This window comes from Balaenoptera acutorostrata, chromosome 7 (assembly GCF_949987535.1).
Source record: "Balaenoptera acutorostrata chromosome 7, mBalAcu1.1, whole genome shotgun sequence".
NCBI classification, from domain to species: Eukaryota; Metazoa; Chordata; class Mammalia; order Artiodactyla; family Balaenopteridae; genus Balaenoptera; species Balaenoptera acutorostrata.
Window position 1 is genome coordinate 56,657,415 of NC_080070.1, and position 26,607 is coordinate 56,684,021.

A 26,607-nucleotide genomic window follows, 5' to 3' on the forward strand; every position below is an offset into this window, starting at 1 on the left:
TCATCTTGTTCACATTAAGGCTGGACTCTCCCTGTTGTCTTTACTTAATATAGGGCACTGGAGGTGTTAAAAAGAATATAGAAAGAATAGTCTCTATAGCAATAGAGTTCAGAATTAAAGGAAGAGAGAGAAATACAGAAACATGTAAGGTATCTTTTAAAAAAAACTTTAAAGTAATCCAATAATCGCTTTACAAACTGAGTAACATACAGCTTTGTGTGTGTGTGTGTGTGTGTGTGTGTGTGTGTGTGTGTGTATAATCTATATGTATATGTATGTATACATATATACATACAGTAAATCTTTGGCATGACATGTAATGGGCACTAAAGAGTCAGAAATTTGCATACGTTCCATTTTGTAAGTATGGCCCTTTGATTATCTGGATCAAATAAAATAATATGTGTGAAAACACTTTGCAGACTGTAGAGCACTCTACAAGTAGCACTATCATATAGCATTTTAACAGTCAAGTAAGCTGACCATTATGGGAATGAGTGTCTTACAGGGAGATTGTGTCATTAAACAGTTTAGCTAGAGTAAATGAATGAGAACTGAACAATTTTTCTATGCACAACAAAACACAACCTATTTATGGAAGCTAATATAAAAATGTTACCTGTTTACCTTGAGGAGAGGACTCTCATTATTATTATTTTTTTTTAACAGCAGTGTATTGACAAAGATAGTCTCAGTGTAAAACAACTCTGTCTTCATTATTAACATACCCAAGAGTCTTGCCTCTCATTTCATTGCACAGCCCAGCTCCTGGACTTGAGATTCACTGCACAGACCTAAATCTTTCCTTATATTAATCTTCATTTTCCCCAAGAGTTTATTCCAGTGTCAGGGATTCCCTTCATCTTCTGCTTGAGCAATTACTGGCCCCTCTTTGCAAAATGAATAAATTCAAGCCTGTTTTTAAAAAATAAGTCACCTTTTGAAAAATCAGAGTGGTTTTATGACCGCAGTCTTCCCTCTAGGTCAGAACTTTGACAAGAAGGTGATTAAATGCACATTTAGCTTTTCATATATATATACAAAAGAGTGCTGTATCTGACAATTCTAGTCAGTACAGTTGAGGAAACAGTCAGACTTGTTTTTATTGGTGGGTGGACTTCTTCACAAATCATTTTCAAGAGATCAATTGTTGTCTAATCCAGTGGCCAGTGCCCATGTTGGTATCTTTGGCACAGAGACAAGATGTGCACTGTCAAATAAAAGGACCCAGTCCGTTTGGCTTTGCTCTGTGATGAGTGTGACAGTGAGTAAAGCATACATATAGAGACCTTCCCCATCATTCACTCCAGGTCGCTCTATTTCCAACTCTGTGAGACAAAGCACACTCTTATGCTTCAGACATAGGCCCACAGTGTATGTTGTTCTTTCCCATCATAAATTGCAAGTGAGGAATATTCTAGAACGTTTTGTTCTTTTTTTTAATTTCCTTTTAAGCCTTTATATGGAAGTCAGTATCTACATTGAATGTTTTAATAAATAAATTGAACCTGCTACACCTCTACTCTTTATGTGCAGCTTTCATGAGCTAAAATGTTAATAAATCCCAGCGAAGATTTTTATAGACATATTTAGAAGTCAACTCTTGGGAACAAAATGTAACTTGTTTTAGTTGTTCTACAAGCAGATGTATCATCAGTTTTAGAGGGAGTCTTTTGGCACTACAACGTGAAAAAACAAACAAAAATCCTTGCAGTCCCAGTTTATAAAGTAACTTTAAAAAGACAAGGATGGGCTTCCCTGGTGGCGCAGTGGTTGAGAATCTGCCTGCTAATGCGGGAGACACGGGTTCGAGCCCTGGTCTGGGAGGATCCCACATGCCGCGGAGCGGCTGGGCCCGTGAGCCACAGCTGCTGAGCCTGCGCGTCTGGAGCCTGTGCCCCGCAACGGGAGGGGCCGCGGTGGTGAGAGGCCCGCGCACCGCGATGAAGAGCGGTCCCCGCACCGCGATGAAGAGTGGCCCCCGCTTGCCGCAGCTAGAGAAAGCCCTCGCACGAACCGAAGACCCAGCACAGCCAAAAATAAATAAATAAAATAAATTTAAAATAAATAAAAAAAAAAAAAAAAAAAAAAGGCTGCTAGTAAAAAAAAAAAAAAAAAAAAAAAGACAAGGATGAATTTCCTTCCCACTTCAAAAAAAAAAGTCATCCTCTGAGGCATGTATACTTTGAAGATGTTCCTTAGGGACCAGAATTTGACTTTTAAGATGTTTTTACCCCAAAATGATTGTTTACCTTTAAATTCATATGTCTCAGGTAAAGTAAAACCTCTTGTAAGTATAAAAATTAATATAGTCAGTTCTCCATCAAAAACTCAGTCATTCAACAAATGCCGTGTCCCCACTCTGTACCAGGAACCGTGCCTCATAGGAAATGCCCTTTTCGCCTTGCCATTGCCCAGTTCTTCCTCTTTCTCACGCCATCATTTTCATCCTTTACTTTCAGTTTTCTCTACCCAACGTTGACAGTCTTCCTTAGTGTGGCAAAAGACTTTGGATTTGCTTTGCTCTTTATTTTCAAGATGGCTTAGAAACTTAGGTGAGCTTTCAAAGCAGTTAGTTGACAGGTTGAGTGAAGAGAAGTGAGAGGCACTGTTGGATCACTGCCTTCATGGCAGAGAGGGGAGCTGGAGTGGGTGAGCGACGGCAGGCCAGTATGGCTCTGCTCACCCTCCCTGCCTCCAGTTCAGGTTCTTCCTAGGTCAGAGGACATGTAATGTCTAGAGCTAGACAACCCTTAATGACCATCTGTTCCATCTTCCTCACTTCTGAGGTGCAAAAATCTGACCTGCACAAGGAATGAAGAAAATATCCTGCTCTATAGTCATGGTCTAAAGCTGTTTTTTGCTATTCATGTTACATTCTTTCATATTTTTTAAAAGAAAACTCAGGTAAAGTGTATGTGTGTGTGTGTGTATGTGTGTGTGTTGCATAGATAAGGACTAGGAAAATGATGAAATTTGTTACGATTAGAATAGCAGAATACTATTATTTTCAACTGTATTAAAAGCCTTTGTTTGAAAGTTACTCATAAGATTCTCTCCACAAACATACTCTGAATTCAGTAGAGATTGTTTCTCTTCATTTTCATACAGATTTATAATTTGAAAATTCCTTAAGGTTTTTCCCAGGGAGTTTCCACAAACAACAAACAACACCTTTTAAAAACAATGAATATGGAATGAACATGACAGTTTCTGTCCCACATACCCTTCCCCGTTTATGTGACCCTCCAGGAATGTAGAGCTGGCTGAGCTCACCCTGTGAGCTGACAGGCACAGTTCTGACCTCCTGAGGCCGACCCCCACTCGGTGACCTGGCATCCAGCACTGAAATCCATAGGAGGGCCTCACCATTAGCAGTTGCATCTACTCATTTGCTGGGACATCCCTTGAGGCTCCCCTGGGACACAGAAGTCCCAGTGACAGTCACTCACAGAGGGCCAGCCTCCACCCCTGATGTCTGAATGTTCCTTGTGAAAGACCTGCAACACCCCATCTCTCCAAACTGCTCCCTATGCTGAATTTCCTTGACCGGTCCCCCTGCCCTTTCACATCTCTAGATGGCCTGATCTCCATTCCTCTTGATCAAGATGTAGAGCCATTTGAAAAAATTCTCTGGACCCCTTTCTTAACCTCTCCCGCCCCCAGCCTCAGACAATCACTGATCACTTTTCAGTTTCTATAATTTTGCCTTTTTCAGAATGTCATCTAAATGAAAGTATATAGTGTGTAGCCTTTGGCTTCTTTCACTTAGGATAATGCATTTGAGAGTCATCTGTAAAGTTGAGTGGTGAAGGAAGGAACATTAGCCTGAAATAACTTCAGTTAGCTAGTTTTGGGGGCTTAATACAGGTAACCTAAAAGAATTAGTTTTAAAAAAAAAAGAGGCAAGACAACAACACCAATTTAGTGTTATTCCAGGGAGAAAGACCTAAAAACTGTAAGTGTGGATGATTTTATAGTAACTAATTAGATTATAGAGATTATAAATATTTATCTGTAGGGGGAAAAACAGTCTCTTCTGCTACTGCTAAAAATCTCCTAAAATGTTGGATAAAATACAAGCACATCCCTTCAAATGCATATGCATAGCTGAACCAAGAAGAAATTAACTGAAATCTCCAGGGGCCAAGAATGAAAAAAACAGAATGATAAGTAAGTGCTAAAGTTGCAGCTGCCCTTGAGGTATTGCTAAAACAGGAACGTGGAGCCACTTGAGGGTCGGGAAATAAGGCTTTGGGCCTGAGAAAGTTAGGAGGGCATAGGAGTTGAGATTCCCCATAGAGAGTCAAGACCCTCAAAGCACTTCAGCCAGTAATGGGCTGGCTAAAAAAAAAAAAAATCTGCTTCCAGCAAAGAGAGACTGCAAGGACAACTCTTTGTGTTGCCCTTGGCTCTGAATGGGGATGAAAAAGACTCCGCTGAGAATTCTACAAGCTTAGGTTTAAATTTACATAACTCACTTGGTCTCAGAAGCCAACAGAAAGAACTTGGAGTACCTAGGTGTTGAGAGAGCTCCAGGGCTCCTAGCAGAAGCAAAAGAAAATCCCTATAGAGAAACATATTCTCAACCCAGGTGCTTCAGGACTCCCACAGATTATCAAAGCCAAGCATGAGCCCAAAATCCAGAATTATAAAATGTGAAAAAGTCATTGTGAGTGAGGGTCAGTAGAAAAGCAACAAAACTGGACTCCTCCACCTCACTCAGAACTTCAGCTATTGGGAATTATCAGACATAGAACAAAACTATATTTAAAATATTGTAAAGAAATAAAAGATCAAATTAAAAACTTGAACAGGAAACCATTAAAGTTGAAGTGAAAATTTGTCAGAGATTTAAAAAGAACTGAAGAGAACAAAATGAATAAGGAAAACAGCATATTAGATGCACCTGATTAGAGAGTTAGTTGAGCTGGAAGATGGCTCTGAAGTAATTACTCAGAATGGAGAACAGAGAGACTAACAGATGGAAAATATGAAAGAACAAGTGAAGACATGGAAAATTTAATAAGATGGTATTACATTGGAGTTACAAAATGAGAGAAGAGAGAGAACTGAGCAAAGGCAATATTCGGGAAGTAATGGCTGAGATCTTCTTCCAGAATTGATGAAAGACATGAAACCTCAAATTCAGGAAACACTATGAATACCAAGCAGGTTAAATCAAAAGAACCCCATACCTCGCAAACCACAGAACTCTGAGGTGGAAGAGAATAGCTAACAGGCAACAAGAAAAGCCTGTGTAATGATATCTTCTGAGTTAAGGGAAAATGCTTTGAACCTAAAATTATTTCTCCAGCTGACTATTATCCTGTATGAAAACAAAACTGAGGGAATTTGCCACCAGTCTCTTTACTCATAGAAAGAACTTCTGAAGTTTGTATTCCAGATACAAAAAAAGTTATCTGGGAAGGAATGTCTGAAACATGAAAAGAAAGGTGATTAAATAAATGATAAACATGGGTAAATCTAAATAATAATAACCAAAACAGTGTTTGATGCATGTCCTTATGTAGAAAGTAGAAATAAAATATTAGACAGTATAACATGATAGGACTAGTGTCATCAGAATTCAAGTGTTCCTGTGTTTTTTTTATTGTTTGGCGGGAGGGTAAAGAGAAAGTGTAACTTTGAACTTTAGGATAGCCTTTTTTTTTTTTTTAATTAATAGCTACTTTATTTATTTATTTATTTATTTATTTATTTAGCTGTGTTGGGTCTTCGTTTTGTGCGAGGGCTTTCTCTAGTTGCGGCAAGCGGGGGCCACTCTTCATTGCGGTGCGCGGGCCTCTCACTATCGTGGCCCCTCCCGTTGCGGGGCACAGGCTCCAGATGCGCAGGCTCAGCAGTTGTGGCTCACGGTCCCAGTTGCTCTGTGGCATGTGGGATCTTCCCAGACCAGGGCTCGAACCCGTGTCCCCTGCATTAGCAGGCAGATTCTCAACCACTGCGCCACCAGGGAAGCCCCTGAACTTTAAATAGTTAAAAAGTTAAGGAGCCATACACTTGGAGAACTAAGGGTGAAGGTATATTCAAAGTGTGGAAGTTTCTTCAGATATCCTTGATGGTATTAAAAACACTAAACCAACTTACCCCCAAAGACAACTCCACTGGCTGTAGCTTGGGCAGTTGTGTGGTGTTCTTGGTCTTATATTTATTAAGTTTCTGGAGGGCAGTGGAAGTTATTGCCAGGAACACAGCATGACCTCTAAACAGACAAGTGAACTATACAAATTCATTACTGTTTCACCAAGAAGGTCCATCAGAGGGCTTAGCTAGGACACAGGAGGATTGAATTAAAACCAGGAAAGCATATTACAAGAGTTCTGACCTAGGTGGGCTAAACCTGGGGGAACTTCCTTTCTGTTGCCTCATTATTGGATTTCAGATTTGCTGAGGCTTGCCAGGAGGATCATTTCACGTCCCATTAATCCCAACCTCATATACAAAGCACTGAGAATTTCAAATCTAGTGTATTGTAGTAGACTTCAGTTTCCTTACATCATCCTTTACATCACTTCTGTGTTCTATATACAAAAAATTTTATTTTTTTATAATCCTATTGAGTGTTTTTTTTAACCTAAATTAATATGGCTCAAATGAATTGACCACCTTTTGTGAAGTCATACACAGGACAGTCCAACCAGTGTGACTTTAACAAATTGATAGAGGAACTTAAAAAGTGGGGCGTTACCACAAGGGTGAAAATATGTGAAGCAACTTACAACACTGCTTTTGTGGAGAAAAGGCATCAGGTTCTGGGCTGGCCAAGGGACGGTGATGCACTGTCATCCAACCAGACTGTGAATGACTGGTTACGTCTTGTAAAAAATGAAGTTTCCTGAAAAACTGTCAGCATGTTGCAGGTCTTGGGAGAGTTCTAATGCTTGTTGTCTTAGCATTAATTGAAAATGGAATGAAATATGAATATGCAGTGAAGTTCATGAGGCAAAAGTGGAGTGGAGATTTTGAAAGCCAGCAACTTTTGTATATGGAGAAATATTGTCCTAAAATCCTGCTGCACTTCATAGATACCAGTAGCCATAGAGATACTGTTGAAGTCAATAAAACTGGGCTACCTGATGTCTTAAGTTCCTTGGAAATAGAACTTTAGACAGGACCCAATTTATTGTGTATATTAGCCAACATGTAGACTTGGTGAATGATAAGTCTAATGAAGCTTTCATAGGAGCATTGATCAGCAGTTTTATCAGGCCTCAAGCTTAGCAGAATTGCAGCCTCTGTGTTTGTATTATGATCAGCCTGTTTGGAAACTTAGCAAAAGATTCTTGCTGTTCAGCATTTAAAACATGCTTATCACTTTGATCAATTGACCTTTCCTGAAACCATGCAGTATTGGGTTATAAGTCTTCTTCAAATCTATTCCCATTCCAGAATCTTATCATTATATAAGAAATTTAAAGAGATTGGGTGCCGAAATAGCCAGCACAATGCTTGTATGTTTTTAATATCATGCAGAATTAAAATCCCAGGAACTATCTTCTGTGGTTTGTCCCCTCAGTCATTTCAAACATTGATAGTAGGGCCTATATGGCTACTTGCCTGCTACTTTATGTCTGTATCTCCCATATTTAAAACAGTATACATCAGATTTGTGTAACCACAGATTTTGTTGGCTTTTGACCAAGTCTTATGATGATTTTTTCTTAATGTCTTTCTATAAATCTCATTTCATGCTGTTATGAAAACCTCCATTTTGAAAATCACAAATCTCTGGTTGTAAAGTTCATGGAAAGTCCACATTGTACAGAAGCACATATCTTTAATGTCGCCAGACAGAAGTGTCTTAAAATTAATTTAATGTTTGCACTTTAGGGTGCAACTTAAAAGAGAAGGCCTGAAAAAAGAGTGGGAGTGAGCATTAAGTATTTTTGGCAAAACATTGTGTTTGTCTCATGTTGGACATATGGAATATGCCCTTTAGTTTAGTCAGTATTTTTAAATTGTAGACATGATTTGTTGTTGTAGCTTAAATAATTCTGAATCAAAATTTCTGAAAATCCTTTAATTTTTTCCAGTTTTTATTGGAAGTTGTTTGCTGACTATTGTTGTTAGAAGTGTGAATTTTTTGCTTCTCTCCCAATCTTTCTTACAAAAAGAGAAATTTGTTTCTGCTGACAAATTGAGCAGACATCTGATATTTTATATTCCTGTTGAAGTGTATAACTTAATATTTGTATACTTGATAATTTGTCTTATTATGTAATTGATAAATGGTGCTGTATGTTGATGTTTGTTCAATCATATATTTATACTATCTGAATTGTATGATTATAGTTCTTTGGGAGAAATAATTTATCACTGTACACCAGCTTGTAAAAACCTAGTGCTAGAGTTTAAACATCAAAATAAATATTGAAATACAGAAAGAAAAAGAAAAGAAAGAAAAAGAAAAGAGTAACTAGTAAACACATGGAAATAGAATGTATAATTTCTAAAATAGAAGATGGAAAATGTTGAATTGTAAAAGTCAATCCAAAAGAGGGCAGGGAAAGAGGAAAAAGATAAGGCAGGACAGAATAGGATGCAAGATTAAAATGGTAGCAGTAATTCCAAATATTAATATATCAGTAATCATGACATATAAATGGATTAAATTTTCTCCTTAGAAGACAAGGATTGTTTAATTGGATAAACATTAAACCCAGCTATGAAATATTTATGAGAGACACCTTAAAATTATGGATATGAAATATTAAAAGACAGTGACAAAAGGTATGCCAGGCAAATACTAAGCAAAAGAAAGCTGAGGTCATTAAATTAATAAGAAAAAAAAGAACTTTAACCCAGAAAGCTTTATTAAAGATAAAGAAGTTCACCACGGAAAGATTAAAGACTGAATTTACCAGGAAAAGATAACAGCGCTAGACTGTTAAGCATTTAATTACCCAGCTTTACAATATATAAAACAAAACTTGGCGGAATTGCAAGGAAAGATTTTTAAATCTACCATCACAATGGGAGACTGAAAACAACCACAATCATTCTAACATTCTGATAAGGTGAACTTATGGCTTGGGATAAAACTTCCAAATAAGGTATCCCAGAAGTATCATATCTCAGACCGCTTAGATGGACTCAAAAAGTGGTTCTGGTAATGATGAAGATTCTGATGTTGAAAATGCATGTGGAGAGTTGGAATAAAAGTGGTTCTTGAAATACAAGTGAGGATATAGCAAACTTTCTAAATTAAAATTTTATGTGATAATTCAGATGTTTATGTATAAACCAGATAGCACAAATAAGCATTTGATTATCTTATTGACTTCATTAACAAGTTAGTCAGTTTGGGGGAGGGGAAGTGTCTTCTTGGTTAATTCCTTATATTTAGGTCTATATGCGTTAAATCTAAATGTGATCAACAATCGATTGCAAAATCAGATACAACTTTAAATATTTATAATTCTTCAAGATAGTGCAACCATGCTTCAAGGATGATTTATGGCTTGTCGGAGCTGGAAGGACTGCAGACATAATGTGGTTCATCACTCTTTAACAGAGTCAGGCCTAAAACTCAGATCTAGTCTCAGTCTGGCACTGTCATTGTGTTTTATCAAAGCTGTATAAAATGGATACCAATGTGTTGTTCACCATGGTTACATACAAACTGTACGTTCAATATAAGTGCAGTTTTTACCATGAAGTCTACCTATCTCAAACTTTGCATTTGATATTTAGAAACATATTAATGAAAAATTTTTAATAGCAAAAGAGTCTTAGGAAGAGGAAGGAATAATTTGGATGGCCCTGGACCCTATTAAAAGAAAGAAAGAAGAAAAAAAAACACAGAATTTTAAGAATGCCTCCTTTTCCTGTAGACAAATTTCTCTTTGCCAGGTAGAGACATTTAAAACCAAGATACTGATCAGTTTTTTTAAAAACAGCCATTACAGCAGCCAAACACTGAACCCATCAATGAGACCTTCACCTATGAAGATTTAGAGAGAAGGTCTCTTAGATTGGATCTTTGGAGTAATATTTTTCTTTGCTCTTCTCCCTTTTTCTTCCTCTGCCCAAATTCATGACCTACTTCCTCTTCCTCACTCCCAATCCATCCCCCTCCCCCCACACCATAACAATTTTAAATCAATGCTAAAGAGCTGCTTGAGGAGGGGAAGGGGGAGAATTGTTGGTCACAAGGAAAGATGTTTACTGGCTAATGGCTTGTTTTGTAGCTTCAAGGCTTTTGAAAGAATACCCACTAGCAGGTGCAACTTTTCTTCACATTCTTCTGGCTGCTTAAGAGTCACTGTACTTACTTCATCTTGTAGAAACTCAGCAATCTGTGGGTAAAAGCCTTTAGGAATGATCTAAGAGCTTGGCACATGCAAAACCACTTTAAGAGTCAACTAGTTCTGGGTGGGTTTGAATCTGCTCAACCTGCTAATTGAGCAAACCATTACCTTCTCTGACTTCCACTTAGCTCCCCCTGCTGTTAGACGGAAACAGAGTTATCTTGTCCGAATAGTAAATAGGAGAGTGTGTGAAAAGCGCCTAGGAGAGCGCTTGACACATGTTCACCTACTCATAAATGATAATCATTATTAGGAAGACTTTAATTATCATTTTTATGTTAACTATTTGGGTTTGATTGCTCTGAGCAGTGAAATAGAGATTCCATGGAAAACAAGGCTGGGCTGAACAGTGTGGTCTGCTACCCATTTGAAAGTAGTACCACATGGAAGATTTTACTCCTCTGCTTTTTTGGTAATCTTGAGACACATATTTTCTCTCTACTGTCGTTTTAAAGGTCATCTTGAATTGATTCAGTCCCATATGGTCTAAGCCTATCCCCTTTGTTAACCTGCATGTTAATATTATGATTGTTAATATTTGAAAGGGTACTTATTCCAATAATTTTTTGTTCAATGTAAGAAAATGTAAATTCTTAAAGGAAAAAGTAACTTCAGTAACTAGAGAATTTAATAGTAGATTTATTTTAATTCTCCTGGTTATTTTGTATTAATTTTCCTGTAAATGTATCCAGATGTGTATGCAGTACCTATATTCTATGAACAAATTCTGGCAACTATTTGATAAATTATCTTCTGAAATTTTCTACCTTGGAACCTAATTCTATCCTGAAAATATCAGTCCTTTGCTTATAGTAAAATATGTTACATCAATGAGGAAAGCGAGAGTAAAAGCTGGTTTACAGTAACGGATACTCTAGGAACTAATTTGAATTCTGCTTCTTTTTATTTTCAGCAGGCAATTTAACTTGTTTTCTTGGCCAGGAATAAATAAATACTGAAAAATTAAGTGAGCCTTATGTCTTACTTAGGGGATTTTCTTGTTTCTTCTGATTTCTCTCTTTTTTGCTTTTGTTTTCAGGCTCAGCTATGTGAATCATGCAGAGGATCTGGCCTCCAAACTCCTACAGTGTTCCCCAAAGAACAGACTATCAGCACAGGCCGCCTTGAGCCACGAGTATTTTAGTGACCTGCCCCCACGGCTATGGGAACTGACTGATAGTGAGTATGACAAATTCGAAACATCCAATCGAAGCAGGGACATGATTTTAGCATCTATGTGTAACACACATGTAGAGAGGTTCACATGTTTATATGTGCATCTCTCTAATATTATGTATGTTTGTATATGCATTGCCTGTACACGTGTGTGTGTGTGTGTGTGTGTGTGTGTAGAGAGAGAGAGAGAGAGAGAATGGGGGGAGGGGGGTAGTGTGTGTATATATTTAGTGGAATCCTGCCATTCAATTGCTAGCTTACCAGACACAGGAAGAAAATGGATTCCTTTTTTGCTATCTCTGCTCTGCAGTCAGCAGCTGCATGTCTTTGTATTTGATTATGTGTGTGTCCAAAAAAATGATCTGAGCAGTCATAAAGGAAAAGGAAAATATGATTTACATATTTAGTGCCTTATGCATATAGTATTTTTTAGCTGGCTGCAGTACACAGAGTAGAAATGATTCATTTCTGTTTGATTCTCAGAGACAATCTTGGTTGTAACAATAACCTTAAAAAGGGCTGCTATGCAGTGAGCTGACGAACAGAGTTGGCAATTGGCTAATGCGCTGAATTGACATGTAAGAACTGAAGACATGTAATTCATTTTAACTACAGATGCTGTTGGTATTCATACAGAGCTCTTCTCTGGATCTCTTAAAACAAAACACATTCCTGGGTGGGTTTTTGTTTTGTTTTTACAAAAGTGTTCATATTTACACAGCCTTTTTCAATTACATTTTAAATATTTGGGGGAGGATTTATGACTGGGAGGATCTCATCTTTCTTCCAAAGTGTGAAACAAAATTCTTGTGAAATTTTGCAAAACACTATTGCAGTAAGAACACTTTTGTTCAATGGTGATACATTCTTTCCAAATGCCAGTGAAAGATATTTCTCCTCATACTGTTTTCTTTTTGCCTTAAAAATTAATATACTGCATATATGGATAGATATTATAATATCATTTTTAATCCTTGTGTACACATCACTTACCATAGACATACATAAATTTTTTTCTTTATTCTCTTAGACATTTTTCCCCCCATGGTAGCATTGGAGTCTCCTCGACAACAATAACCTTTTATTTTGGAACTAAGTCCCAAGTAACAACTCTTGGGTATTCCTACCCTAAATCTTTTCTGATACCTCATATTTAATTCTAATTACTTTTTTTTTACTCTAAAGTAGCTATAGATATATTAATCCACTACTCCCCCGTGCTTTGAAATCTTCTTCAGTATTTCATATATTCCAAGCCCATATTTATCCCATATTCTGCCCTACTTCCTTTCTGAAAGTCTACCCACTGACCATTACTACAGCTATCCCCATTAAAAAAAAAATTAAAGACGAAATCCCTATAGAAAAATAATGAATTGGTAACACATCTTCCCATATTGAAAAAAAAAAAATGATGCCAGTGGACTCATTAGTTTATTGCTCATCAAACTCAAACATATGGTTTGTTTTCCCATTCAGTATAACTTGCAACTTGATATCACTCCTCCTTGGTGACATCTCAATCCCATCTGACTTGATGATTGAGTTTAAGCCAGGATTTTGATGGTCTATGAATTCTGAATTCTGTAGTAGTACTTTTCTGTTAATATGGACTTATTACCCACTTGGCACTTAGTTTATCAGCCGGTGGTTAAATCCAGTTTCTATCAGTAAGTAAATGCCTACACATTATCACTCGGCAGCAGGCTGCCAATGGAGACAGCCTTGTCCCTGTCATTAACAAGCACAATGTATGCAGAACACCAGAGGGGAATTAAAACCACAAAAAATACCTCAGGGTGGTATTTTTAATATGAGAATTTAATTTGTAATTTCACAGATTAAGAATTTTGGCTGCATTAATCCCTTTATCAGCTCACAGCAGGCTATTTGCAGAAGCATAACCATAAGGCGATATTCATTGGCAGAAACACATCTTTGCATAACGTTAAACATCAGGAGCAGTGAAACCTTTTGAAGGGGGGAGAATAAAGATGAAAAATCATTATATTTTTAAAGCAAGATTCTGCTAAATGCCTCCGGTAACAATTTTGAGTTACAGAAATGCTATTTCTGTGTCTAGTAGATAATCATTATGAAGCATAAATCCAGTCGCAAGAAAGGACAATCCCGGTATTAAATACCACAGTCATTTCCATTTCGAACAACATGGTAGTCCTTGTAAACATGTTTACAAAACAAAGAATTCCTAGGCTTTGGAGACTTTAGGAACTAGTTCTTTTAAGTGAAATGACTGGTTTTGGTGACTCTGTTATCTAGGTTAATATTCTGCAGACTATATTTAAAAGTTCTTGAAATTCTTAAAATTAAATTTTACATCAGTGTGGCGTCTTGTAAAAGTTCACCACCTGGCAAATGGCAGCAGCAGCAGCAGTGCCAGTATCCTCATATGCTTCCTTTTCAAGGAGATTTGGAAAGAGATCCATCTGAAAAGAAGTGTTGCAGAACCAATAAATGGATTGTCTTATCAACCAAGTCATGGTTTCTATTAATCAGTTTTAGGAGCCTCACATTAATATGTAGTCTATTCAGGATGCAATAACAAAATAACTTAGACCGGGGCTTAAACAACAAACATTTACTTCTCACAGTTCTGAAGGCTGGGAAGTCCAAGATCAAGGTGTTGGCAAAATCAAGTTTCCTGACGAGACAGCCACCTCCCTGTATCTTCACATGGCAGAGAGAGAGAAACAGTGACACCTCTCTCTCCCTCTTTCTCTCTCTCTCTCTTTTTTTTCATATAAAGCCACTAATCTCATCCTAAGGGCCTCACCTTCATGACTTCATCTAACCCTAAATACTACCTAAAGGCCTCATCTCCAAAAACTATCACATGGGGGGTTAAGGCTTCAGCATATGAATTTTGGAGGGACACAATTAAGTCCATAGCAGTCACATTCTTAAAGATGGGTCATGGCATTTTTTTTTTTAAAGAATGTCCGCAAAGGGAAAACTCTTATGCAAGCAGAAAGCAAACCCAGGTTAAAAGGAGAAGATTGTAACAAAAGTAAGTTCAAAGTGGGCTCCAGTCTTCTTGGCCTACTTTAATATATCAGACCTTTTGAGAAGAGTATCAAGTGTTATTAGAACCTTGGTTACACAGAGCACTGCAGTCATTCCATGAATTCTTATAAAAATGAAGTTGTATGCTGATGCCAGACTGTTATTTGCTTTGGAAGAACATATAACAATATAATATCTTTCTTAATTGTACTAGTCCTTTAAAACCTCACCAGTTTACAAAATGCCAAAATTTAGAAGCAATGTATTCGTGTGCCACTGAAGCAGGAATTATAAATTCATCAAGCAAGAATTATGGTACAGTTACCTGGAGATCTGGCGGTTAAAGCTGGCTAATTCTAGTGGCACCCCGTCATTCTCCCTCTATCCCAAAACCCGAACAGCCTTGCCCCACTTCTTCACAAAGATTTAATTGCAGGGAAGTAAATGGAGGGCTGATTTAGAAGAAATTCATTACTTTTCCCAAATACACCAAAGGGCATTCTCCTGTGTATACTATCAAGTTACATAAATTATTGAAGCTGAACCACCCTTGTCAAAGTAAATGAACAAAATACACTTCATAGTGTAGAGTCCTTGATTTTATTACATTCATTTGCTAATTCACAATACTCAGATCTGCAGTAAAAGAAGGCCAACAAATTGGTGCAGTGTAAAGAGCACTGAACTGGGAATCAGACCACCTGGATTCCAGCTTCAGCTCCGCTGTTAACTAGCTGGGCAACTTTGGAGAAGTGCCTTAGTCTCTGTGGGTTCCCAATTTCTCTTATAGAGACACAGTGACCCCTAAGGACCTTTCAGCTCTAATGTTGGTAGGGTTTCTTACTTATTCCTATATGTGTCCTATATATTATCCTAGAGCAACATTATGCCATTAATGGAGCTCCATGCCATCTTTTAAAAAAGAAAACATACCCTGTTCAAACATATTTGCTGCTATAGTTCCTAGACTTCCATCCTCTCTTGAATCCTTTTGAGCCGAGTTTTTATACCCAAGATTCCACAACTGCTGGTTTTAGTCTCTATCCATTGGTCTTTCCCCAGCCCTCATCTTGATCCATCAGCATAATTCAACACAATTGACCACTATCTCCTCGTAGTAACATTTCCTTCACTTGGATTCCAGGACAGGACATTTTCCTTTTGCCTCCCTAAACATTCCTTTTCATACTCCTTTGCAGGTTTCTCATCTGCCAGACCTCTCACTCTTAGAGCGCCCTGGGGCTCAATCCTCAGATCTTCCTATCTGCATACGCTCCCTAGAGCCTAGATGATCTCATTTAATCTCATGATTTAGATATCATCGGTGTACACTGACAGCTTCCAAATTTCAATCTCCAGTCCCATCTTCCCTGACTCCAGACTTGCATATACCAGCTGACTACTTAACATCTCCATTTGGACATCTAGTAGGCGTTTCCAACTTCATATTACCAGAACTGAACTCCTTGTCTTTTCCCCTAGACTTGCTCATTTTGTAGTCTTCGCCTTGTTAATAAATGGCAATGTCATTCTTCCAGTTGTTGGAAGTTACCCTTGACTCCTCTTCTTTTGTCATACCCAAACCCAGTTCTTCTGTAGACCCTGTTGGTGCTACCTTCAAAATAGATCAATAGACCATCATCCTCGCTTCTCCACTGCCATCACTGCCCCACGTCACTCACCGTCTTCTTTCACCTGTATTTTTACAATAGCCGTCTAACTGTTTTGCCTGCTCCTCCTCTTGCTCCTTAGAGAGGCTTTGCTGTTTCTTCTTTCTTCAGTTCATCCTTGCTCTTCCTCTAGATATATGCATGACTTGCCCTCTCACCTTTTTGGGTCCCTGCTCAAAGGTACCTTTACCTGGGAAGCCTTCACTGACCTGCTTCCACCCCGGCACTTCCTGTTTCTCTTCCTGCTTTATTATTCTTCACAACATTTACAACTAGTTGATATATTTGTCTGAGTGTTTATCATCTGTCTCCCCTAAGTGGAATCTACAAACACCAGGGTTTCTTTTCATTCTGATTGATACACTACAGGATTCTGAAAACCTAGAACTGTGTGGGGCTCAATAAATATTTCTTCAAAGAATGAATGAAAGAATGCACAAAGAAAGGGCAAAATATGTTGTTTCCAAATTCAAGCTTATTGTTCGAGATCAGAGAAATATGAGAGATCAGCTGAGCTGTGGTTTGGAGGGGAAGGCAGACTATCCTGTCATATGTGTGTGTAAATCTGTGTGAGTGTGTGTGTGTGTGTGGCTGTGACAACTTGACATTTCAAAGATCAATGCATACCATGATGTTTTATGTGCTGGACATCCAGCATTGCATCTCAGCCTCCAATTTTGAAAGAAAAGACTCTAAATACACCTATAAATATGTAAATGAAAACTTTTCATTCTGTCCACAGTGTCTTCTATTTTTACTGTCCCAAATGTAAGATTGCAACCAGAAGCTGGAGAAAGTATGCGGGCCTTTGGGAAAAACAATAGTTATGGCAAAAGTCTATCAAATAGCAAGCACTGAGGCGCACAGCATTCTCTAGAGAGCACAGGTAAGATGACCTACTTTACTTGGAAAGTAATTGTGAAAAGACATTGAGTCAATCTTGCAAATGAAATATTCCAGACTTATTTTTTCCTAAGTATCTTATGAATCTCTTACGTTTGTTATGGCATTCATTACAGATTCTAGTGAGGCAGAGTGCTGTCAGTCATTTCTGTATTTTTAGGCACTTGCTGGCGTCTAACCAAAATGGTCCTTTATTTATGTAGTCATAAGCAAACCATTTTAGTCATAAGCAAATCATTTCACTACTCACCCATGCTTCACAGAGGTTAGAAAATGGTTAACCTCGGAGGATATCTAAGCCACAGACCTGCTTCGTGTGGCCCACACAATTTTTTTCCTTGGGTGCTCTCATTTTAAAATGAGGAGATTTTACACCAAGTCTGGGCTTCCGGCTTTTCTCGAGAAATCAGCAGCTCTGGCAACGCTAAACTCACATTCCTGCCAGAAGTTTGTGTATGTAACTGAACCGTGGCTGCCTCCTTTGGAAAGGACATGGGCCCCCTAGTTCAGCTTAGTGGCCATTTGAGCCACTTCACCCATTTCTGATCCCTGGGTGGCCCCTAGTACAGACCTTATTGTGGTGAAGCATTTATTTATTTATTTTCCTATTCGATTCTTTGACCTCTCCTATTCTGCAGATGGAAAGCAGAACCTAAACGAGATAGTCTCTGAGCATGTCAGCCTGTCCCGGTCATCACACAGGCTTTACAGAAACAAGCATAAGATGGCAACTTCTGAAAAGGCTGTGTCTTTAGTGCCAGTTGGAAATGTCTGGGTTTTTTGGAAGTTTACACCTATGTATATCTCTTCGTTTAATGCAACATAACTCTGAAGCAAATAGAGAACCAGCTTTTTTGTGGGGAAGGCTTTTTTATTTGCTAGCCCATATTGTTACTTGCTTGTGTGGCTGTTCAGGAATTAAATGTTCCAGTGAATTGAAAGATACAGACAGCATCATCGCAAGGGCGATCCTCTTCTTTCCTCTCTCTCTTAATGTGAAATATGTTAACAGGCTGAACTGTCAGTGCATTAAATGTCCACATTGTCCTGTGGGTGATTAGTCAATACATTTGGACTTAGCTTTTGTGTACGCTCAATGTGGAGGTCCGTTTTGGCCTCTCAGGAGTATGGTGGTGATTTATGAATGATTGGAGAAAAGATTCCCAGATTGATAAAATTTGGTGTATAAATGCCAGTCAGGAAATGTTACTAGTAGACTTGCCATTTCATATGTAAGATTCTTCAGTCTTCTGGTTATTTCTCCCTATTAGATAAAAAGTTACCCGGAAGCACAACTTTATACACCCAGTAGCATTTGTACTCTCACTTCAACTGGTCAGACAAAGAGTGGGGCTGAGTTTTTGACCAGTTACCTCCTGGTTCTGAAAATGGTTTTAATTCCTGAGGGTTGCAGCAGATGCTATTGAGAGTATTTAACCTGCATTACCATAATGAGAGCCCCTGACTTTATAAAACCCTTAGCCAATTCAGTAGAACGAAACAAAAATTGGACTTTTTTTGTGCTGCTGCCTCATACACACATACACACAAGCAAGCTTGAATTTCCATCACAGGGCTGTGTCCTTTCTTCTCTGCTCTTTTGAGATCTCTCTGACCTGAGCCTGGCCAGTCAAAACTGCTAGAATGTGTTTCAGGTCAGCTTTTCCGTGTAAATCAAATCAGGCTCACTCAATAGAAGCATTGCCCATAAGGTCTCAAAAACTGCTAAGTGAAAAGAGATTTTAAAGAGCTGCTTGGAACTACAGTCATCAGTATTCAAAAGCCTTTACAAAGATGTTTTTTCTTTGTAGTATGTTTTTGAAACTAGATTCAAGGGTATTATCTAGAACCTCTTCCTCTAGAATTATCTAATAATACTAGAAATATGTTCTCTATGAATTTTGTCTTTTTCACATCAACTTTTAAAGCTTTAATATTATTATTGCCTTTGTTGTTTTCTTCAAAATCCAGATACCTCAGTTTGATTCAACATTATATTAAGGAAACATCTAAATTTCTTTTTCTCAGAAAAGCTGCATGGAAGCTGGATTTTAAGAGTTTTCTGTCAGTCAGCAAAAAAGGAAATCATTTTATTTTTCACCTTTGTAGGGTTTTCTTTTAATCAAATAGGTTCATCTTAGAGATTAAATAGCATAGCCTATATATTGGCCTAATACATCCTGCACAGTAGAGCTGATTCTAATCAATAGCTGAATACCAGTGTCTATATTGTAGACATTATAGAGCCAAAAGTCTACATAAATAAGGGTATTCATAAAGAAAATATGTAATTCCCTAGATTTTGATTTTGTTGTTGATGAATTTAATTAAGTTTAGAACAGGCTGAGACATCTTAAATTTTCCTCAAATGCCCCAGTTCTTTGTAAAGCCCAGAGACATTGGGAAGGAGAGGAAGGGGGAAGAGGTTGAGGGCTCAGAGAGGCTAAGACTGTAACCTAGCATTTTAGCCACCTCTCTCTGGGGAGTTACACAGAGGTAAATGTAGAAAATGCATTGTATCGCTTCTGGTTTTGAAATGATGGAGGACTGAGTAGAGAGGAGCGTTTCAGGTCCTAAGTTTTCTCTTATACCACAATGCCAAATTGTTTCTAAACTTGTATATACTAAGGTCACTTCAGTTATTTAGTTAATAATCCTGGATTTGCATAAACTGGCCTTACTGGAAAAGCTAATGAGAAGCATTTTTCTTTGCAGCAGAAAGCAATTTTGGTTTCAGAGTCTTGTAACCAAATGAAACGAAAAGAAAACCACATGCACCTAAGTTTAAAAATGGAGCCAATGGATGATCAAGATACTGTGCTTCCTACAGTTTGTTATCCTCTAAAGATATGAATAGACTACAGATTGCATAGATTGTCCCCACCCTTTTTATCAGCATTAAAGGATAGGACTTTCCTAAAGTCTGAGAGAGCCTTAAATACGCATACAAATTTTCCCCAAGGGAAAGACCGGAAACTATATTGAATATCACATCCATTAGTATCACTTATATTTGTACACAGTGATACCGAATACACCCCCAGGCTGAGCTTAATTTTCCAGTTATTCTAAATTGAGACAGGAAGTGCACAGTCACTCTTGTCTGCTCTCCTTTTGCTGAATACAGGGCATAAGAATGGCCTCTAATCTTTTAGACAGATGTTTTATAATTTTCCTGAAATGCTATATGCTCATTATAGAACATCTCTTTTCAATGAATCAATTGGTCTTCAAACCCTATTAAATTCATAATAAATATAGAAATATCTGTCTGGTGCATGAAAAAACTGTATTTGGTTCAAGTGCAAGAAGTTAACTGCATGCATACTTTGGTGACCCTCTCCTTGCTTTCTAGTATATTATCTTTGCTAATCAATGTTATTTAAGTATTATATGAAAATGAAAAAGAAATGTGATAGACTCTTTCTGTTTGACTCAGTCATCAAGCAATAATTTCCTATAAGTAGGCTGCCAGGTAAACAGTAGGATGCATAAATTGCTCAAGAATTTTAATTAAATAAGAGAAAGATTTTTTAAAAAACTGAACTCCAGGCAAAATATAATTCATTGGTGCTTAAGACTCTCTGGCATCGCTAACTGAACGTTCATTAGAGAGGTGTTTACACACCCTGGGGAAATGGGGGGCAGTGCCAAAACCCCTGGTGAGTTTTTAAAAATCCAGGTTCCTGGGGTCTTCTGCATTTTAAAGAACCCCAAAGGATGTTGATGTAGGTAACCTTTGAACCACATATTATGACCTGTTCGGTAACTATTTAAGAATTGTACATTTATGAAGTAAAATAATCAACTTATTTGGGCCAGGACTGGATAAAGACAAAATAGGAAAAGCCATCCCTTCCTTTGCCTTCCCTTTTTTTTAAGGAAGATTAATATAAAGTTGTGCTGTCCAACAGGGTAACCACTAGCCACGTGTAGCTATTTTAAGTTCATTTTTAATTAATTAAAATTAAACTAAATTACAACCTTGTTCCCCCAGTAGCAGTACCACATTTCAAGTGCTCATTACCCACCGTGACTAGTGGCCACCATAGGGACAGGGCAGAGCGAGGACCTTTCCAGCATCACAGAATGTTCTACTGGACAGCACCGGTGAAGAGCGTTTCTCCTGACTGCCTTTGAGGAATCAGGAAAGTTGAACTGAATTCAATCAGTAAAAATATATTTCAGTTCTAGAACATAGCCACTTCAGAGAAGCCGAAAACGTTTGCGGAAGAGAGACACTCAAGTGAGGAAAGAGGCAGGTGGCAAACTGAGAGGGACAGAGACGGATGACTGAGAGCGACAGAAAGCGCTGTGCCACAGGGACGGGAGACATCACGAGGAAGCGGGCGTGGGGATCTCTCGGGGGGAAGGAAACATGGTGCGGTGTCCTCAGGGATGGTGGTCTTTGTTGAGATTGCTCAGGGAAGTAAGGAAGAACAGGTGGACAGTCCTTAGACTTCTTCAAGCTGCACGGGCAGGCCTCACAAATCCTGAATGTCCGTCAGGGTCCACAGGAGCTTTGGTTTGTCTGCCGTCAAACTCAACCGCCATCTCAACTCTGGTACCTGTCCCTGGAGAAACAGCCCCCTCTTGCTCTCCGTCATGCTGTGACCTCTTCTGTCCCTGCATTGACTAACAGTACTTTTATCTTCTCTTCATCTCATGGCTTCTGCTGACTTGTTTCTGCTTATTCATGAATCCTGCTTATCATCGCTTCTCTTGTGCCTCTATTCCTGGGGCAGTCTATAGCCGAGCTCTTTTCTTCAGATTCAGACCCTCCTCCAGAGCAGCTCTGATTGGTGTGGCCATCATCATGGAGAGAGCAAGGCTTTGAGCAAGGCTGTTGGGTGGGTCCAGTCAGCTGAGCTGTGAACTAGGTGGTCAGCCTTTCCTTAAGGAACCCGTCAGAAGAGGGCTCTGGGCTTAGCAGTCTCTGAAGCTTCTAGGAAAGCAAGCAGTATAGATGGAAGGCACTTGCCTGGCCTGTACACTACCAAGGGAAAAATCAGACAAGTATAGAGGGAAACTCCAGTTTTAATGGAGTAACAACGTCCTCAATGTGTGATATTTTTGACTAACAGTCTTTTTAAGCCATGTTGCGTCTTCTCAACTGTAGACACAAAAGGAGATAACACCCATTAGTACTTATCACAGTATAAGAAATTCAAGTGTTGGATCTAGTTTTCTTTCAGGAGCAGAAAGATTTATGATTTTTCTCCTGCTAGAACTGTTATTTTCTGCATGACTCTGCAAATTTTTTTCCTATCAAACTACGGTTTTATCTCTGTTTATTATCTCTGTTGTCTCATGTAGTTGACAGCAGTAGTTGTGGAAATAACAACAGGCAGAGGGGGAAACAAACCTTAGTGTTCCTCGCTGGTTTTATTTGAAAGAATCCCTGGTTTTTGTCGTTACCTCTACATTACTGCAGATTAAGAAATATGTATTATTCAGGAACTTGACAGCGCTTCGAACCATATACGTGCAGACTACGTTTGTGAACACTTGATTGAGAAAAGGCTGGAATGTGGTTTAGTTTCCCCACCCCACCTGCACCCCCCTTTCCTTAGCTTCCCCTCTGCCCTAGAGAGTCTATTACCTCCTCTAAATCCACTACTTAGCAAAATAATGGGCTAAGGAAGTTTGACTCTTCTCTTCTCCCTGTCCCTTCTCTGCCTCTCTGCCCTTCCCTTCCTTTGGGTCACCTCTGATCTGTACCCCACACACCATGTCCACCAGCCCTGTGAATGGGTTCGCCAAAGACTAAGTCCTTTACTATCTAATCTGCTTAATTATGTCCTGGGATTGTCACAAAGCAGAATGAAAAGAAAGTTTAATATATTCATTCATTCATTCATCCAGAGTGCATTTTTTAAAGTATTTATTTTTCTCTGTATCGACATAATTTCAGATTTACAGAAAAGTTGCAGGAGTAGTACAAAGAATGGCTGATACACACCATCCACTTCCCCCAAATGTTAGCATTTTACTACATTTGCTCTATCATATTCATTCTTTCTCCCTCTCTCTCTCTTTCTCACACAGACACAAAAATGTGTGCACGTACACAGTTTTTCCTCACACGATGCTCTATTACCTTTAAATATTTCAGTGTGTTTTTCTTAAAAACAAAGAATTCAGAGTGATATTTTTTACATTAAAAATATAGGGGGTTTTGTCCTTGCTTTTCCTTTACCCTTCTCCGACTGAGAGTTTTCAAAAGCAAAACGGCTAAAAGAGAAGAAACTTGTTTGATGCTCCACAAATTGGTTCATCAGCCCACAGATGCTCGAAAATTGTCTATGTTTTTGAGATTCAGTGTTTCCAGGTCAGATGAGCTTTCAAATTGAGGATGGTGGGCCGGTGGTGGGGGGAGGTGAGAATAGCACTGCAACTTGCATCTTCTGTCTTTTTAAAACCGAAATTAATTTCTTAGGGACTATTTAGCCAGCAGCATAATATGAGTGAAGCTTTCTTATAAATAGTGGGCATAAGATGTGATATGGCTACTAGCAAGATATCTTTTAGAATGCTTGGCCAAACTATTATGAAGTTAACAATCACATATAACAAGTAATTATAATCAGTTCAGGTGCTCTATTTTTCCTTTTCATTTAATGTTGATTCTTATGAATTTGGGATACAGAGGGAATCGTCTATGCCCTAAGTGCACTGTATTGTATTATTAATACCAGGATAGCAGCTGAGTCCCACTAGACAGTCTTTGTGGTCTGCGGATACTCTAAGAAGTGTCTGAGCATAAAAGGAGGCTGTCTGAGTTGAAGTGGGCTGATGGTCTGGGATGACATTTGAATGCATAGAGGACAATGTCTAAATGACAATGTCGAGAAGAGAAGGCAAAAAAAAGCTTGAAACTATTGCCATTGTCCCACAAATGCTCATCACTCCTGAGATGCTCCTCACAGACGAGCTTTGTCTGGGTAGAAATGGGGAGTGGGATCGAGGAGGGATAGACACTGGGGCCCTGGGACAAAAGCCAGGGATTCGGTCCTTAGACACATTAAAATTCTAGACAGATAGCAAATGTGATGAAAACCGCAACCCGAGTGTATTTCAAGTCTAACAAAGTTAAACATTTTAGCTAAATTATTACAAGTATATTTAACAAAATGTTTGCAATACTCTGAGATGCTTCAATGAATAAAGCTTTTAAGAACATCAAATTAGTTGTGCAAATGAATAATTTAGTGGGTCTCCTTTGGAATTTAGGAGAGCTGTTTCCTCTACCCCCCACACACACATACACACACACACACGTATATACACACACACTCTGTACACTCACACAGCCAAATAGAATAATTTTTCAACAGTCCTAGAGTTGTTAGAATAACGTCATAGATTAAACAAAGGATAACTTCTCCAGCTGATGAAATAGTGTACAAGATCTAGAACAGAAACAATACACAAGTTTGAGAAATTGATGGAAATTTATCTCATAAAAAAATATTAGCGGGCATGCCAAGCATGGAATCTAATGCTGTATTCTTAAATTCCATACTTGGCTGAATTTTTTCCCTTTAAATTATCACCATTCTTTTAATGTAGTTTGCATTATGTATAGTGCCCTTGGATTTTTAATTGCTCTGGATTATCATTTTTCAATGCAATTAGTAAAATGCCCTCAATTACATATAATAATTACTGTAAATGGGGCTATTGGCCTAATTACTATAAATGGGGAAAGATGTGTGATTATCATGTGCAATTAAATCATGTACAGTATTTATTTTACATTATTATATAAATGGTGTAATGATCACACGTAATTATATTGTATCATTCCTTGGTCAACAAATCTACTTCATCTAGACTTGTGATCCATTGCCAAAGATCCATGTAGTGGATCTTTTTTCCTAAAGTAATTGGGTTATTCTGTGGGCTGGGAACCCACTAACTAAACTGACTGTGCATAGGCAAGAAAAATCTGGAAGGAACAAAAATTATTTTACCTCCATTAAAATCAAGAATGTCCAGATTATCCTACGTTGTCAGTGTTAAATCCTCCCTGAGCCCAATGCCAACTTTCACCATACCTATTTGTTTTTAGGTAAACATGTAAAAATCAACACCCCCTAAATTGTGGCAACATTTAAAATATACCTGGGGAAAAAAAAAAAAAAAGAGGTCCTTTCTTCACTGTGGCCAACATGATAATCATCCCTAGTTTACAAATGCACACTTAACAAGCTTACAGCACATAATTAATTCTGCAAAGGATGCTGTTTGACAGAGTGGGATTATGAGAATTGCATATTGATAGTGGCAGGAGAAAATAAATCTATTTTCTCTACATAAGGTAGGTGTTCTTGTGTTCTTTAGAAACTGGTACATCTCAGAGGTGTTGCTCTCGAAATGATCTCAGGATGGAAAGAAGTCAGTAATTACAGAGCCAGGCATTCAGTTGTGTCCTAATTTTCCCACCGGTTTTTCAGTGTTTCCGCTGCCTCAGAGACTTAAGGCATTCTCTTTAGGTAGCTGCGGAGGCAACCGCTTCCCTACTCCCTCATTCTCTCACTCGCATTTCCTTTTTTTTTTTTTTTTTTCCATTCCTGCCTTGGGAGTGACTGTGAAGATCATTTGCTGGAATGATTGGCAGGTTAGAGGATTCGATCAGATGAGTTCCTCTTAGTGCAGGTCAAAAAGGCTAGTTAGCAGGAGCTGTCGAAAAATGCCAGCAGCATTCGAAATGGGAAATGTCATGACTTGGAGGCAGGGGGTGCCACCTGGAACAGAAAGCCCCCAGCTCATTAGCAAGTTACAGGATGCGGGCTTAACTGGAGGCAGCAGAGAAGGAAAGATAATACCCAATAGGGAAAATGATTGTGAAGTGGAATTGATTTCATGTATAATTTGTTTATCACTAGAGGGGACAAATGCTGTCCTTCTGACATGAGCAGAGGAGTGTGGACTATGAATGAAGCAACTTAGCATAATCTCCAGGTTGCGCTTTGGATTTAAAGAATGCAAACTTCTTTATTCTTAACTGTGGAAATGATCAGGTCATGTTACATTAATTAAAGCTGACATACTCTCAAATGTTTTATCTGGGCAATTGTGGCAACTCGACAAACGGATAGAGATGGGCAACTTTAGAAAATAAGGGGATTTTTTTTTTTTTTTCTTTTCCCTCTGCTGGTGTGGAAGACTAGCTCAGTTGCATACTGAATTATAACAGGCTTGGTGTTTATCTTCAGTGCTTAGCTAGGCTACACAAATCAAACCAGGGTTCCAGATTCTCATGAAATCTCATTTATAGAGGAGAGCGTTTGCCCTTGGGGAGATTTAGATTGAATCCATGTTAAAATATACATGTATATTTTAGAATATGACTATATCATATTTTGGTACAATGTGAAAACTTTAATCTTTTTTTTAAAGGAGCAGCTCTCCAGTAATGAAACTGGAGCCTAGTTGTCAGTTCATCTGGATAGAATTTGATATTTTATCATAAAGTCAACAACTTACAGTAGCCA

General features: G+C 38.3%; 1 protein-coding gene across 4 annotated transcripts in view; it reads left to right on the forward strand.

Moving 5' to 3' along the window:
- Positions 1 to 26,607, forward strand: part of CDK14 (cyclin dependent kinase 14) — a 575,870-nt gene that overhangs the window by 475,493 nt on the left and 73,770 nt on the right. For all 4 annotated transcript variants that reach the window (XM_057550063.1, XM_007195799.3, XM_057550065.1 and 1 more), the window contains 2 exons: positions 11,374 to 11,513; positions 16,947 to 17,090. In XM_057550063.1, coding sequence (XP_057406046.1) covers positions 11,374 to 11,513; positions 16,947 to 17,062 — 256 coding nt within the window. In that variant the 3' untranslated portion in view covers positions 17,063 to 17,090. The remainder of the gene's footprint in view (positions 1 to 11,373; positions 11,514 to 16,946; positions 17,091 to 26,607) is intronic.